The 15,918-nt window shown below is 50.4% G+C and overlaps 5 protein-coding genes across 5 annotated transcripts; 3 read left to right on the top strand and 2 right to left on the bottom strand.

Annotated features, from left to right (window-relative positions):
- Window positions 1-503: 503 nt before the first annotated feature.
- On the top strand, window positions 504-1,079 carry ALTATR162_LOCUS12065 (uncharacterized protein; the record flags this gene model as incomplete). The annotated part of the gene is made up of 2 exons (XM_043319710.1): window positions 504-657; window positions 718-1,079. The coding sequence occupies 2 exons, from the start codon at window positions 504-506 to the stop codon at window positions 1,077-1,079; spliced, it is 516 nt and encodes a 171-aa protein (XP_043175645.1).
- A 1,087-nt stretch (window positions 1,080-2,166) lies between these two features.
- Window positions 2,167-3,576, top strand: ALTATR162_LOCUS12064 (uncharacterized protein; the record flags this gene model as incomplete). The annotated part of the gene is made up of 1 exon (XM_043319709.1): window positions 2,167-3,576. One exon carries the CDS (start codon window positions 2,167-2,169, stop codon window positions 3,574-3,576), a length of 1,410 nt encoding a protein of 469 aa, XP_043175644.1.
- A 146-nt stretch (window positions 3,577-3,722) lies between these two features.
- ALTATR162_LOCUS12063 (uncharacterized protein) lies at window positions 3,723-5,390 on the bottom strand (the record flags this gene model as incomplete). Its single annotated transcript, XM_043319708.1, has 3 exons — window positions 3,723-4,654; window positions 4,843-4,959; window positions 5,015-5,390. 3 exons carry the CDS (start codon window positions 5,388-5,390, stop codon window positions 3,723-3,725), a joined length of 1,425 nt encoding a protein of 474 aa, XP_043175643.1.
- Window positions 5,391-8,161: 2,771 nt separating this feature from the next.
- ALTATR162_LOCUS12062 (uncharacterized protein) lies at window positions 8,162-9,154 on the bottom strand (the record flags this gene model as incomplete). Its single annotated transcript, XM_043319707.1, has 5 exons — window positions 8,162-8,331; window positions 8,383-8,657; window positions 8,754-8,994; window positions 9,055-9,094; window positions 9,140-9,154. 5 exons carry the CDS (start codon window positions 9,152-9,154, stop codon window positions 8,162-8,164), a joined length of 741 nt encoding a protein of 246 aa, XP_043175642.1.
- Window positions 9,155-13,151: 3,997 nt separating this feature from the next.
- Window positions 13,152-14,292, top strand: ALTATR162_LOCUS12061 (uncharacterized protein; the record flags this gene model as incomplete). The annotated part of the gene is made up of 3 exons (XM_043319706.1): window positions 13,152-13,448; window positions 13,499-13,578; window positions 13,755-14,292. The coding sequence occupies 3 exons, from the start codon at window positions 13,152-13,154 to the stop codon at window positions 14,290-14,292; spliced, it is 915 nt and encodes a 304-aa protein (XP_043175641.1).
- Between the last annotated feature and the right edge of the window lie 1,626 nt (window positions 14,293-15,918).

Below are 15,918 nucleotides of genomic sequence, written 5' to 3'. Positions count from 1 at the left end.
GTTATTAGTGCAACCCCACACAGCGCGTTGACAGACATTTTGTCACTTAGTAGATTGAGGAATCCAGAATGTCTTGTGAGAGATCTGTGAGGACCAAGTCCTTCCCCACCGAATGGGTCATAAGCACACAGTTGTATTCTCTCCGGCCGACAAGGTCTAGCGATTTAGACAACAATATTCAATCTAGGCAAAGTGCATCACGCTCGGACCGAGTGGTATTTAGCAGACAGTATATGGGGACCTGTGACCTTGTCTAAGCAGTACCATGCGCTAACGCTTGGGCCGAGAGCCAATTTGCGGCAGCGTTTGACATCTGCCCGCTGCATCTAAAGGCAGATACCTATACGAGATACAGACTATCTAGGCTCATTAATTCACCACCACTATCTACCTTGCACTTTCGTTGTGAAAGCTTACTCATCAAATATCTACCTACCAATATGGCGCCCGTCCCAGTTGACTATCCTTTCAACACTCAAGCGTCTAGAATTAAGATTTAGATCATGAAGAACCCACTAGAACCATCTGGTGTCCTTGACCATTTTGAGTACTTTGATTCGACTCCCGTTATTGGTCGCGAGTATCCTACACTTAATGTAGTGGAGTTGATGGAAAATCCTAATGCTGATGAGCTTCTGAGAGAACTGGTCTATATCAGTATGTTTCGATGTTCGATTGGGCATACATGCACCTCGTACTAATTACCTCTCTCTACAGTCGCTGCGCGTGGTGTAGTTTTCTTGCGCAAGCAAGACAATCTTACTCCCGAACTTCAGAAGCGCCTTGTGCAACGCCTGGGCGAACTCTCCAGCAAACCCTCTGAATCAGGCGTGCATATTCACCCAGTCCTGCACTCCAGATTCAAAGTTCCTGGCATTTCAAAAGACGACGAGAATATGTCGGTCAACTCTGATGTCTTCAAGGAACTGTACACTGATAAACGAGTGGATTCTACGCGATCCGACAAAAAGCAGTCGTCTGACTTATGGCATTCTGATATTACATGGGAAAAGGTGCCATCAGATTACACTGCCTTACGCCTAAATTTGCTTCCCCCTACAGGCGGAGACACATGTTGAGCATCTGGTTACGAGATGTACGATCGTATTTCAGAACCCTTCCAAAAGTTCCTCGAAACGCTCAACTTCACATTCCACCGCGCAGAATTTAACGCACCAGCTAAGGCAAATGGTGCCTTCTTTTATACAACGCAGCGTGGACACCCAGAGAACATAGGTGAGGAGCTTTTCGCTGTCCATCCTGCGGTACGTACCCACCCTATAACAAGCTGGAAAAGCTTCTATGCCGCTGGTGTAGGAGTTGGTTACTACAACGACGTTACGCCTGAGGAGTCTGACATGCTTCTCTCCTATATCAATAGCATTCTCAAGGATAATCATGATCTTTAGATGCGATGGCATTGGAATAATATTAACGATATGGCTATTTGGGACAACCAATGCACGTATAATAGCGCAACGTACGATTTTGGTGGCATTGGACATCGTGTGGGGGTACGAGCGATGTCGGTTGGAGAGAAACCATACTTGGACCCGGCGTCGAGATCGAGGAGGGAGGCAGTTAAGAAAGAGGGATTGGCGATCGGCGAATGGGTCAGTGGCTGCATCGGTCCATGATTAGTCAACATCGTCTCGCACAGCTGAACAGATCCTCCGATTACCACAGATTGCGGGACTAGTATAGTAATCTGTATTGGACCCTACCATTAACGTCCGGAGGAATCGAAAGCTCGGTGCACGATATTTTGACGATATTTTGACGCGTGTCAAATCTAGCCCGAACCAAACGCGCCTGCAGCGATAGATGCACTGAAACCACTATAAATCCTTGTATCCACTCATATCACAAGGCATCATGATGTGTTGCGCCCAGCCTTGTCACGCGTGTACCGAGCCGAAGCATGCAAGTCCTCGGCTCGTGGACGTCTTGAGCAGCCGAAGCCTAGACGACTAGCAAGGATAGAAGCGGCGCCAAGAGAAACCAAGTATGGAATGAGTGGAGCTACACATAGAATATGGCACAACAGAAAAGCGCAACAAGTAGGAATATACATATATATGATTTGCATCGTCGTTGAAACTTCTCCATCGCTCTTCACCCATCACCACACAACTTAAACGACGAGACGACAATCTACCTAGGAACATGACTACCACAATATGCCCCGACTATCTTGTGATTGGAGCTGGAGCCATGGGCATGGCCTTTGTCGATACTCTGGTCACGGACACGAAGGCTACAGTAGCTATAGTCGATCGCTACTCTCGGCCAGGAGGCCATTGGACGATTGCTTATCCTTTTGTTACCCTCCATCAGCCATCCGCATTTTATGGCGTCAACTCTCGACCCCTCGGCGAGAAAACGATCGACAAAGTTGGCTTAAACAAGGGCCTGTCTGAGTTAGCAACGGGTGACGAAGTATGTTCATATTTCAGCAAAGTCATGCAACAGACTTTTCTTCCAACTGAACGAGTCGAGTACTATCCAATGCACGAGTACAAGGGCGAGGGGGAATTCCGATCTATCATCACAAACAAGACCATCCGGGTCGGAGCAGATACGCGCATTGTCGACGCTACATTTATGAAAGTCAAGGTACCCGCCATGAGACCACCGGCTTATGAGGTAGCGGAAGACGTGCACCTGGTTACACCCAATGGATTGGCATATCTTTCCCGACCCTACCGCGGTTATACTGTGGTTGGAGCTGGAAAAACTGGAGTCGACGCTTGTCTATGGCTACTAGCGAACGGGATTGATCCAAAGGACGTATCGTGGATTATGCCCCGTGACTCATGGTTTTTGGAACGCAGTACGTTGCAACCTTCGTGGTCCCGAGCGAATTCTTCCCAAGGCCCGGACAGAGCCGATGCTGAGACCATGAACGCCTCGTCTCTGGAAGATTTGTTCCTGCGGCTCGAGGCTTGCGGAAAGATGCTGAGAGTTGATGAGAATGTGTGGCCAACTATGTTCAAGTGTGCTACCATCTCACTCCCCGAGATTGATCGAATTAAGAGAGTTGGAAAGATCATACGTCAGGGACGAGTTGTACGCATCGGTGCAACCGAAGTGACACTGGAAAAGGGCACGTACACACCAGTGCCTGATACACTGTACATCGATTGCACTGCCGATGGTCTAGCAAAGCTTGAACCCGTACCGGTCTTTAGTGGCAAACACATCACGCTACAATCAGTGCGCTACTGTCAACAAGTCTTCAGCGCCGCTCTCATCGCCCACGTCGAAGCGACTTATGACGATGAGAAAGTCAAGAACGCACTCTGCAGCGTTGTACCCCATCCCGAAGAACCTAGAGACTACCTTGATGTATCTCTCGGGACCTATCTGAATGCGTTCAGATGGTATGCAGAACCAAGAACGGGCGCTTGGTTAATGCAAGCGCGTCTGGACGTAACGAACGCACAAATGCCTGAAGACCCTGTTGAAGCTGCAAAAGTTGCTCCTAGTCTGCCAGATCAGCTCCAAGCCATGTGTGAAAAATTAAGATATCTTATAAATCAGGTTCCTAAGGATGCTGAAACAGCAGCGGCTTAGTTAGTAAGGTCTAGGATCTAAAAAAAAAGAATAAATCGTTAAAATCGGGCCATGTTGGACCCCACATAGAGACCAATGATGGAATTCGCTCGAGCGGTACCTCGGTGCTATGGGAAGCGTGCTACACCCGCTTTCCAACCTTAATTTTAGTTCTTCAGCTGCATCTTCTCCAGGAACTCCGCAGCCTCCGCAGCATACCTACAGCGTTGACGGATCGCAGCACCATACTTGTAGAACAGGAAAGGAAAAGGCACACAAGCTAACGCCAGAAATGCCGGAACTGAAGAAGCCCAATGTATACCCAGACTCTTATACATGTCGGAGGTGAAAAGCGGGAATGCAGCACCGAACAGGGACCGCAGCACCGAGTTAGCAGCAAGAGCGGATGCGGCGTAGATGAGGTACGCATCGATAAGGTAGTTCATGATCGAAAGGAAGACGAGCACCATACTGAAGCCGAACGGCACGCTAGCTATGATGCTGACGATCCAGTGAATGTTCGGTCCATTGGTCCAGGCAAACCAGAAAAGGCCGATGGGCATTATGACAGAGCCAAGAAGTGCAGGTGGAAGTCGAGCTTCGGGCGCGGCGACGCCTGATGGCGAAGCTTCAATGGCTTTGTTGTAACGTTTGTTGTCCCATATCGAGTAGATGGTGGCTGCAATCATGCCTACTGCCACACCCAAGAATGCGAGACCACCAATTCCTTGCGACCAGCCGCGGCCTTGCTGATAGACGATGGGGAAAGCGCCGAAGAGCATGTACAGCGTCCCGTAGACGACGGCCATGTATATGGATAGGAGGAGAACGATCGGTTCGAGAAATAGTAGGAGCCACGGGCGAATCAGAGCGGTCTTGAATGCTGAGCCGATAGACTTGGTGCCTTGCTCTACCTCGGATTTGCTTCTGTAGACTTGTCCGGTTCGCTTTGAAAGGGCTACGGCACGCTTGCGCAGCAGCACTGGGGCGTAGGTTTCCGGAATGAAGGCAGTGTAGACGATCCAGAGAATACCGGTGAAGATAGCCATGACGCCTTCGATCCATCGCCAGCCGATGGACTGACCGACGAAACCACCAACTGTTGCGTGTTAATTCTGGACTGCGAATACAATGTTGGACAGTGGGAGCACTTACCAATAGGCCCAATGACAGGTCCCAGCATTGGAGCAGCCGCGAAGATGCTCGTAGCTAAGCCTCTCTGGGATGCAGGAAACATGTCCGCGATGACACCGCCAGCATTAGTCAATGGTGAGGAGCCAAATGAACCAGCCAAGAATCTTAGGATGATCAGAGTCTCGATGTTCTGAGAGCCAGCTGCACCAGCGTTGAAGGCAGTGAGACACATGTAGGTACCGAAGAAGAGATACTGACGACCGTATAGTTCTGGATGTTCTTAGAAACCTGCGATCACAACTTGTAAACAGCGCGGGATAGTTACCACTCAATGGAGCCCATGCCAGCGGTCCGATAGCGAAGCCTAGGACAAACAGCGAGATGCCCAATGTACCGACAATCTGTGAGATTTGGAATTCTTCCAGGATCTCAGCGACGCCGCCAGAGTATGCAGAGGAGACAAAGGCTACAGCCAGCGTTGCGATCGCAACAAGCATAGTGATGCTCCATTTCATAGCATCCGAGTAGTTCATTGGGTTGCCTGGGTCATTATCGATCCAAGTGACCAAAAAAGGGTCATTCTCAGTCCCTGATCCCCTGTAAGGGTAGTTGATGATGTCGTTGTTGAGGACCCCCTGGTTGAATACTCGTTGGAAGTGCGGAATACGACCAGAACGGCCGGACTCATGATCCTTCTCCATTAGACGTCGATCGAAGCTCCGTGTGTGGAAAGAGTCTCTTGTCGGTTTCGTTCGGTAGGGGTCTTATATGGCGCTTTCTGTGGCTGTAAGGTGGAGGTGGGGACTCTCGATCTGCAGACTGCCTATCAAGGTCGGCATAAGAGAGCAAATTATTCAATATTGGCTCCTCTATTTTCGTCCGCGTCATTGCGCAATTGAGATCTTAGTTCAGCCATCAGAAGCTGGCTGCAACATCTAAAATCCGACCATCCGCTTTTGCAGGGTTATACTGACGTAGGGCCAACGGGACATTCCCCTGCAACTTTTGAAAAACAGCGCGGCGCTCTGAAAACACTGCGTTATATGACAGCCGGGCGCAAATACGATGTCCTTGAACGTGTCCTTTCGCATGCGGTGAGTGCAAGTGTCGTAACATTATTGTTGTTTGGACGGTCGATGATGTTGCCCGTATCTCCGCAGAGCGCCCCACGTCGCGTATCCGACTTGCTTAGAGCCGCATCTACTGAGCGGACCATCCGATTTGGCCCCATCTACAGGATGCCGTATTGCCACACTTCTACTATGAAAGCTTGTCGCCTCTCATAGCCAGTGGAGTATCCACAGCCAAGTTGGTCCGGTCTGGACTGCTCCGGGATCGAAGACACAGATCTAGCACGAGGCTACAGACTGTGGTGTTGGAAGACTAGTGACGCCTCGGAACGGATGCGCTTGCCCTGGAACAAAGTTAGCTGTCGAGTACAAGGCGCAATAGCATGTTGGGCGACCGCGACCTCACCAACGCGTTTTCTCGTCGTATCGAACCCACCCAAGGCCATCGAACAACATGCTGCCTGAATAGCTCATCCGCCCCATATTATTGCGCCGTCCACCCACGGACGATACTTTTTTACCCACTGTCCCCGCTTCGTCGCCCCCAATCTACCTTCCACCAACCACGAACGCTTAGGCTGCGATGACAACTACAGCACTACATTTGGTCTTGGCTCGGGACAGACGTCGGATCAGGTCGCATGGCGGCTACAACTGGGCTAGCGCAATCGCCCTTGTTTTGTTGAAACTGTCGTCGTGTCCCTTCCAGATACAATGAGATGGTATCGTGCCAGAGAAAGAGGAGATGACGGAGATGGGGCGCCTTGCAGGCCGTTTGACCAATTGTGCATCAGCTGGGTGTTCCGCCAACCGTAACCCTAAGCAGCTCGATGTAGCCTGGAACGCGACATCGGCCACCGGATCCTATACCCACCTCCAACGATCAAGCAACGTCGCCATCGGCGCACGACGCTTTATTCCGCACTCGTACTCACATCGCCTACAACAGTGCTCTTGGTTCTCATAGGCATCAGGATGCGATGTCATGTAGCTCCCACCCCGCGACCCATTCGGAGCATGGCTCTTCAGCTCCGCCGTAAACTTTACCGGCAACGCTGCACCCGATAATGTGGGATGAGAGATGACACGAATCTAGATAATGTGGAGCAAGGCGCCGCAATTCCATCGCCTGGGTGATGTGGTTGAAGACTACCAGAGAGTCCTTAGGTGGCCGATGTATCGAGCAAGATAGCGCGTGTGCGCGAGCGCGCGAGTGGATCTCGGCTGGGAGGACAGTGGATCGGCGAGAGAAGGATGAAGCTTTCGATATCAGCATACACGTCGACTCCTCGCGACAAAATCAATCACCGCCATACCCAGGCCTAGCCTTGTTCTTCTCATGTTGCACACTATCAGCACGGAACGTCATGCATCGCCGAGATGTTCAGTGCCATCATACAGCAGAGCCAGACTACGACGAGGAGCATTATATGAGGAGTACACCAATGGAGGTTGCTCATCGCTTGTCTCGAACACAATGGTTTGCTCCTAGGAATGCGCCGCAGTCTACGATGCGCTGAGGTGAGGGTTCCATCGGCGCACCCTTTGATAGGTTAGTCGACGGATGATCGTAGCTCGGCGATAGATCGTAGACAGGAGTGATGAGCAATAGGGCATTGCATGTACCATCGCTCGAATTCGTCTTTAGCTGCGGCTGGTGGAGTAGGTCCGCCATGACTGGGACCTATGGTCCCTCGTCCGAGCCTTCCAACGCTACTAGAAGTTGCGTCCTCAAGCAGTGCTCGCGTTTGTAGTTGCTTTGAACCGCTTTGAACCGCGCTGCGACTGTGCAGTACTACCATAACTCACACAAACACAGAGCGGCTACATGATCGCAACTCCCATAAGAGGCTTTCCCGTCGTCTTGTAGCCACACAACCTAACTTGTCTTGTCTGAGGTGGGTCCGATGCCTATCTCGTGCGTCTTAGCTCGTTCGTCGCACTCTTCAATGTGGCCTTTCTGCTAACAAAGGGATGAACGACGACTGACATGAAAAGAGAATGGCATGCTATACCCGCCCTGAAGGACTGTTGAGTGAGTCGCGCAGATGCTTTCTATGCACGATGTATGAAAAGGTCGCCTGCGGTGGTCGCAATCTGGTAGCGACACCCGGGCGAGCCCAACGCATTGCTGATGGTGATTCGTCTGGCTCAATCAACTTTTTACAAGGCACGCAGTTGACTTTGCTAACGTTGCATCGTATCGGAACTGTCTAAGAGATGTGAACTGATTGAAATACAAGCTACCTAGGCGGGCGTCTCCGCATACGCGGATAATACGATTCGGTACGAGGCTCTGATAAGCAGACTCTCCGATGCTGCATATTTCACTACACCCTCTATTGCGAAAGAGGTCCTCGCTCTTGTTCGTCGTGATGTCCCATCAACCGCTGCGCAAGACGCTAGAAGACCCTTCCCGCCATACCGTTCCTGCGCATCACCGCCGCCTTCGTCTCCAAAGTGTCGTATGAAGTCGCGGCATAGATATCGTCAGAGAAGCCAAAGAGATCGGCAAGGCTGATCACCTCATTGGGGGTCGTCCAGTCCAGCTCCGTCGGCAAGCGCTCACTCACTGTTCGATAATCATCGCCGGTCTAACCAACTTCAAGAATGCGACACTTACCGAAGAAGCAATCTACGAGATCTCGCCTCGCAGTCTTTTCTGTCTTGTTGCCGAACACGAGCATGTATCCGGCACCTTCGCCTGCACTGAAGGCTGCGGCTAATTCCGACAGAGCGAACCTGGGGTTGTACTTCACCGAGTCGATCATGCGGCCGAGGCGCGCATTGGCGGCCATTTGAATGCTGATAAGGTCTCCGGTCCAGTAGGCGCGAGTCTGGTTATACACGGTAGCGTTGAAGGAGACGGCATCGTCAGTTAAGAACTTGTCCGAGCGACTAGATCATGACATCGCATTAGTTATGCGTTCTAGAAAACCGGCCCTCAAGTCGGCCGACGACCCTGGGGACGGCGTAACGAAGGGCAGAACTCACCTCAGACTGGCATCATGCTCCAAGACGTTGTGGTTGCCTAACGTGTCGAGGCCCCAGGTCATAGCGTTCGGACCCGGGTTCGTCGTGAGCGCGAAGTTGTACAGTAGTTCTGAGATATCGGCGCTGATATTGAGACTTGTTGCAAGAGCGTGCTTGACGACGGGCAGCGTGAAGTTGCGACCTTCGCGAGGCAAGAACCCGTGGTTTGCTAGCGTGTTAAGCATTGGACAAGGGCCTCGTGCTAAATGGAGTCAGCATTATACTTGACAGGTCAAGCAGAGGCGATTGGATCTGAACGTACATTCTCCAGGCCCAGCCGGGTGCCAGCTTGCCAAAGAGCCCTAGGCATTAACGAAGCCAACGCTCGCGAGAGCGACAAGAACGACAGATGGCATGTGCATCGTCCTGGTTTGCTTTGTGACAAGTAGAAGGCTTATGGATGTATTGACAAGCTCTTGATCAAGTATGTCACACTAATTCGAAGATGCTGGCGACGTTTGCCAGAGCAGTCACCGAGCACATCTGAGCTGGTGTAACACGGTATGGCAGAGGCTGAGCGAGGAGGAAGATTATAGTCCCAACATGTTTGCTTCTCTCACTCGTGCCTTGGCCTCTGAATCTGCTCATAACGTGCGCTCTGCACGTTAGGAGATGGACAAGAATTATTCTCACAGCCTCCCCACTTAGTGTGGTTATACAGAGCTTTCCCCCACTATTCTCTTGTAGTGTAAAGCAAATACTATTGCCTATAACTACCCCTCACAGCTGGGGTCAGGATGACCCTTTGGACCAGTATGCAATTGGAGGATCGTGAAAACCAAGAACGGCACTGACAATCCCAGGCTCACTGCGGCTCTGCCGAATCTGTCCTCGGATCAATACGTGAACGACCTTCTTGGCCCACAGAACGTACAATGTGACCCTGCACTGGAAGATTATGGATTCGATCTACATAGCTCGTTCCAGGAGGCGAGCAGGAATATTGAGCAGTGGGCGACCGGGCAAGACCGTTGTCCGACCAAGGATGAGAAAGCCGCACATGAAGAAGCGTACATCTGTTACGGCACGGTGAGTGAAAGGCACGCACATTTGGAAGCTAATTGTTGTTTGAGCATTTTGCCAATGTTGCCCACTGGCTGTGCTCGTCGCGCTTCTATAAACAGTCAGAGCTAACGTGAATTTGGATTTTCAGGATTGCTATCAAGCTTTGTGGTCAGTGTTGCCAAAAAGCAAGTTGACTTGCTTGCTTGTTCAAACTTGCTTGGTTCATACCAAGCAAGCAAGTCAAGTCAGAGCTGCACAGCGAACCAAGCAAGTCAAGTTAGCGTGCCTTACTTGCTTGACTTGCTTGGTTTACTTGGTTAAATTAACTATAATCGACTGTATAGCAGATCTCGCGATGCTTTTTTAGCCTTGCAGTTCTTTTTAGTGCTGCAACTACCTCGGCTATTTCCTAAACAGGCTACAATAGGCTACACAGCTGCTAAAACAGCTTAGCGCCCTACTCCTATCCTAACCTCAGCCTTGTTTTAAAGCCTGTCGCGATTTCTATTTTCCTGTATCGACGCTTCTTTCTGGTGTTTTCGACTGCCCTAATATGGCCAAACGCCGTGTACTACATACCTCTTCGAGTAGCAAACGTTTGAGAGTAGCTGCTGCTACCGACGACGTCATCTCAACTCCTGCGGCCTTATCTCAGCCAGCATCTCAGCCAGCATCTTAGCGTCGATCGCCTTGTAAAGCCCTCGCTGCCGTAAGCCAGGCCACTGTCTCGTCGCTAGTCCCTACATTCGAGCCGCAGTTTTTGGAATCGCATGTGGAGGATGATATCGTTGCGCCTACTAAGGGTAGCAGGGCTGTTACGGTGGCTACAACTGAGGCTGGAGACAAAGATAATAGCTAAGATGAGATAAACAGCGCTGCTGATAGCTTTGACGGCATTGACTGGGCTCGTTTACCTGGCTACATGAAGCTACTGGCGGGCTCTAAGCGTCCTAAAAGCTGGATTTTTCGGTATGGCTACCGCGTTGTTGAGCGCCAGGCTACTAATCGGATCTGGTTTGTGTGCAAGTACTGCCACATCCACAAAACTATCGACGCTGGCGGTGGTGGTTTGTTTAATATTACTCAGGCCACTACCTTAGCAGCTACCCATCTCAGCCAGCTAAAACGTGGGCACAACCTTACAAAAGATGGCCTAAAGTCGACGCTAAGAGGACAGGGGCAGCTATCATTGCGGCAAGCTTTTGACGCTGGATTAGAGATGCCTCAGCCTACCGCTAACGCACTCGGAAACTTCGACGTATAAGGCTTTCGAGTAGCTACTGTTATGTGGCTCGTCAACCAAAACCAGCCTCTTAGTGAGCTTACAGCGCCTAATTTTAGAGAGATGATAAGGTTTGCCAACCTAGAGGCAGAGGCGGCATTGTGGGTAAGTTACACGAGCGTTTCTACATTTGTAATGAGGTTGTTCAGGTCTATACAACCGCAGGTTGTCGACGCCTTATTAAGCGCAGTAAGCAAGATACATGTAAGCTTTGACGGCTGGACGACAAAAGGTGGTAAACGTGGCTTTTTTGGAGTAGTCGCTTACTTTGCTGACGCAGCTGGAATAATACAAGACCTGCCTATTGACCTGCCTGAGCTTGCTGGCGCCTACACTGGTGAGGCTATTGCTAAAGCTATCTTGATGACCCTCTTGGCTTACGGAGTAACTAGCAACCGATTAGGTTACTTTGTACTGGATAACGCCGCTAATAACGACACTGCAATCGCCGCGCTCGCCCGCGAGTACAACTTCGACCTAGCTTACCGGCGCCTCCGCTGCAGTTGCTACACGCTTAACCTGATTGGCCAGGCTATCATATTTGGTAACAACAAGGACGCCTACGGTAACACTCGAGAGCAGTACAGTACTGAGGAGCAGTACATGCGAGAGTGGCGGAAAGATGGCCCTATAGGCGTCCTAGTTGACGTCATCAACTATATCAAAACGCCGCAGCAGTACGAGCTTTTTCGCAGTTTCCAGCGCCGCGCTAACGACAACCTGCCTACCGAGGAGCGTCTTAAAGTACTCGAGCCCGTTAAGCCTGTTGTTACTCGCTGGAACTCCTACTATGCCGCTTTTGAGCGAGCTACTAAGCTTTCGGCTGCTTATAACTTGTACGCTGAGCATTACATTAATAGGATTATCCTTGAAGACGCGCACGCTAATAAGCAGAACAATAAGCGGCCTAAAGCTCTAAGCTGGATGAGATTAACTGGCCTGCGAGCTGCTGATTGGGCAGTAATTGCAGAGTATCAGGACTGCTTAACGCCGCTTAAGTACGCCACAAAACGGCTCGAGGGCCGCAGCAAAGATGGCAAATTTGGGGCAATATATGAGGTTATACCAGTTTTTGAGTATGTACTCAGCCAGCTTGAGGACTAGGCACGCCTATTTAAGCAGGTCGATTTCAACGCTCACCTAGAGGCCCCTGAGGATTACCTTAAGGTCAACCTCCTTACCGCATGGGCTAAGGCCAACGACTACTACAACAAGCTCGACGCCTCGCCCGCCTACTACGCCGCCGTGTGCCTCTACCCGTACTATAAAACTTACTGCGATGTGGCCTGGGCTGACAAAGCTGAGTGGCTTAGCAGTGCTAACGTGGCGTTTCAGCAGCTCTGGGCGGCGTACAAACCTTAGCGCCTACGCTAGTCGTATACGGCTGTAACGAGTAGCAACAATATAGACGAGGCAATTAGCGCTATACTTGGCAGAAACGTCGGCTAAGAAGCTCTGCTGGACGAGTTTGAGCGCTAGAAAATACAGGAGCCGCAGTAGACGCAGGAGCAGTATACAGCGAATGGCAATCTAGTCTAATACTAGATTCAATTACTGCCAAAATACCTGCATTTAGCGCAGTTTGCCATCGATATTATGACTATCCTAGCATTGAGCAGCGACTGCGAGCGCCTCTTTAGCGAGCTTGGCGACCTACTTAAGCTAAAGCGACGAGCTCTAGGCAGTGAGCTACTCGCAGCTCTTTAACTGGTAAGATCCTTGGTGCGAGCTAGCTATAAACCAACTATTTATAGTGAGGCTAAGCTTTCAGACAAGGAACTTTTAGATAATTACAATATACTTGAGTAGGACAGTTAGCTTAGTAATGTAGTAGTGTTTAGTCCCTTAGCAGTTAAGTAAATTAAGTACTTAGAAGCAAATTAAGCAAGTTAAGCAAGCAACAAATTGCTCCCAAGCAAGTCAAGTTACGCCTACTCTCTAACCAAGCAAGTCAAGTTTGAGGCAGTGACTTGCTTGACTTGCTTGTTGGCAACTGTGTTTGTGGTAATATGATAGAACTAAACCACCGGCTCAACAACACTGTATCATCACCCATTCCAGGACACGCACAAATGTGTATCATCAAGACCGAAACTCAACACTTTGTCGCTTTCCCAGACGGCGCAGCCATAGGGCAAGTTAATGCTCAGTTGGACCAAGTACTAACGAGCATCGCCGAACAAGGCTACGATCTTGACTTCGAAGTCTTTGTCCCAACAAAAGCTATTCAAGAGACTTTGAGCCGCGCTGAAAGAGCGACTGAAGCCGTAGTTCGTGTGCAAGTGAACGTATATGGCCCACCGACAGCTGCTCACAACATCGGTAGGGAGCTATCGCAGCAAAATCTCTACCTCCAGCATCCCGCACACGTAAGAGATAGCTGCAGATACCAGAATCCACATATTCTCACGCTCCCCAGATTTCATTTCTCAACATCGGAGACGGCAATCCCAGCGGAAGAGACCGTACTGGAAAAGCCCAGCATCCAGACACTGAAAAGTACTTTACAAGACGTGTACTTGTCTTTGACACGAGGCCATAATCTCCGTGGATTAGAAGGCGATGAGCGCCTGAATACCCCGCTCTTATTGTACGTGACTACTTCTCTTCAAAACACTGACCACACACCTCTTGCGGGCACGGGCGGATCCAAGGCTGCATACTAAGCGATCTAGACATCAGAAGGCAGCACTTGACTTTATGATGCAGCGCGAAGATGGACCGATACCGGAGGAATACGCGCTTTGGAAGTCAACCGACGAGGAAGGAATGCAGTGGTATGTACGTAATGAACTAGTTTGCTTGCTGTCGCTGATGCAGTTAAAAGCTACCGTCATGTCGTCACACAAGCACATTGTGGGTTTCCTCTCCGTAGATCACGAGCTTCCAGGCATACTGAACACATTCGTAGGTATGGTGGAGCCCGACGAGACAGGCGGTGGTATTCTCGCAGACGAGATGGGGATGGGAAAAGCTCTTTCTACATCAGCCCTCGTGTTACGAATGCTGGGCGCTGCTCATGAAAGGGCTATGCAAGTTGAAGCTGCTGACGATGGCACATCGGAAATGCGAAGAGGCAGACATCGCTCTGGCGCTACCTTGATTGTTGCATCCTCGGACTGTACGTATATCACGAATTTATTCCAGGTTCAAACTTCTGAGAGTGGTGGTGCAGTGATGATCAACGAATGGTTTCAGGAACTGGAGAAGTGAGTCACTACAACAGTTCAAGTACGAATAAGCGACTGACTATGGGAGACACTTTGATGAGCCTACTCGCATAACACTGGAGGCCATCAAATATCATGGTCCACCTCGACACGCCTCAGTGGAGAAGCTCATCGATGCAGGTATCATAATCACCACCTATCACACGCTCGCCTCAGACTTTGCCGGGACCAAAGGCGGGCTTAGAAACCTAGAGTGGTGCCGCCTTGTGCTTGACGAAGGTTTGTAGATTGGACATCAATCCCTGATTGTTCCCGATTGACAATGTTACTGTAGCCCACGTTATAAGACAGCAGTCTACGTTGTTGTATCGGACTGTAGCAGAGATCGCCGCCCGATCAAGGTGGTGCCTGACCGGTACCCCTATACAGAACCGCCTCGAGGATATCGGCTCACTATTCGCCTTCTTAAGAGTAAGTCCTTTTCACAGCCTGTCAAACTTCCGGAAGTGGGTGGCGATACCCTTCGATTAAGGCGGTAAACGACGTACCCTGGCAATCGAACGCTTTGCGAAGTTCTTGGACTCATTGTGTCTCCGCCGAACCATGGATTTCCTCCACTTGCCGGACGAGCAACACCATGTAAGGAAGATAAGGCTGTCGCCTGAGGAGCGGGCTCAATATTACCAGACTCAAAGTAGCATGTTTCGGGCCGTTCGCAATCAGAACGGAGTGTTCGATCAAAAGAGCACGCTAGGCATGTTCCAAGTGCAACTTCAAACTACGCATCATCTGCAGCCACGGAACCTGCCAGCAACCCTGTTCCTGGAACCGCCACAAATTGCACCTACTCAACGAGAGAGAGGCTGTGGAGGCTTCACTGGGAAGGGATGGCGACATCACCTGCTCTGCGCGTCAGCAAACGATGCCCCTTCTCGATAGCGGTTCGATGTTTCATCGCTACACTGAACTCTGCCGGCACGTTTTGTGCATGGAGTGTCTGGCGCAGAGCATGCCGGTTGGTCAAGAGAGTCTCCCCAGCAGATGCCCTCTTTGCCATCCACTATGGGACGCATCTTTCCCAGCTCGTCGCTCTAAGCACACATCGCAAGAAGATAGCTACTTCCGAGCGGATGGACGGTCTTCGAAGATGGAGGCTTCGATGAGGGATCTTTCTCCTAATATGTGGAAAACGAAGAGGTAATGAAGTCGTCCTCATCCGTCAATAAGTCAAATTCTCACGGTTACGCAGCATTGTTTCCACATGTTGGACGAGAACTTTAGACTTGCTGGATTTCTATCTTCGCCGTATGTCTGGTGGGACATGGACTCATGAGCGCTGTTGTCCTTACTTGTCCGAGTCTTGATCCAGAGTGGACTAGCCTTGCTACACTCTTATAGATCCCCCAAATAGTCTTTGCACTGTAACTTTTAGCGTAGAGGAGACGTTCTAGCCATGCATCCCCAAGATCTGGGACTGCACGACATGCGTGCTGCAAACATTGAGCCGGTTTTCCTGCTTCCCCAATCTCACAACTGACCTCGCGTATCGCATTTCGTCCCCTTCGCCTGCGTAACGCGAGTCAACCGCTACCTACGTTACGCTTAGATTTTCTTAGGACCGAGAAATGATGACCGTTATGTGGTATGTTCGTCTACCTTTTCCTCTAAA

Source organism: Alternaria atra (assembly GCF_907166805.1).
Source record: "Alternaria atra isolate CS162 genome assembly, contig: 37, whole genome shotgun sequence".
Taxonomy (NCBI): Eukaryota; Fungi; Ascomycota; class Dothideomycetes; order Pleosporales; family Pleosporaceae; genus Alternaria; species Alternaria atra.
This window is presented reverse-complemented; position numbering and strand designations above follow the sequence as displayed.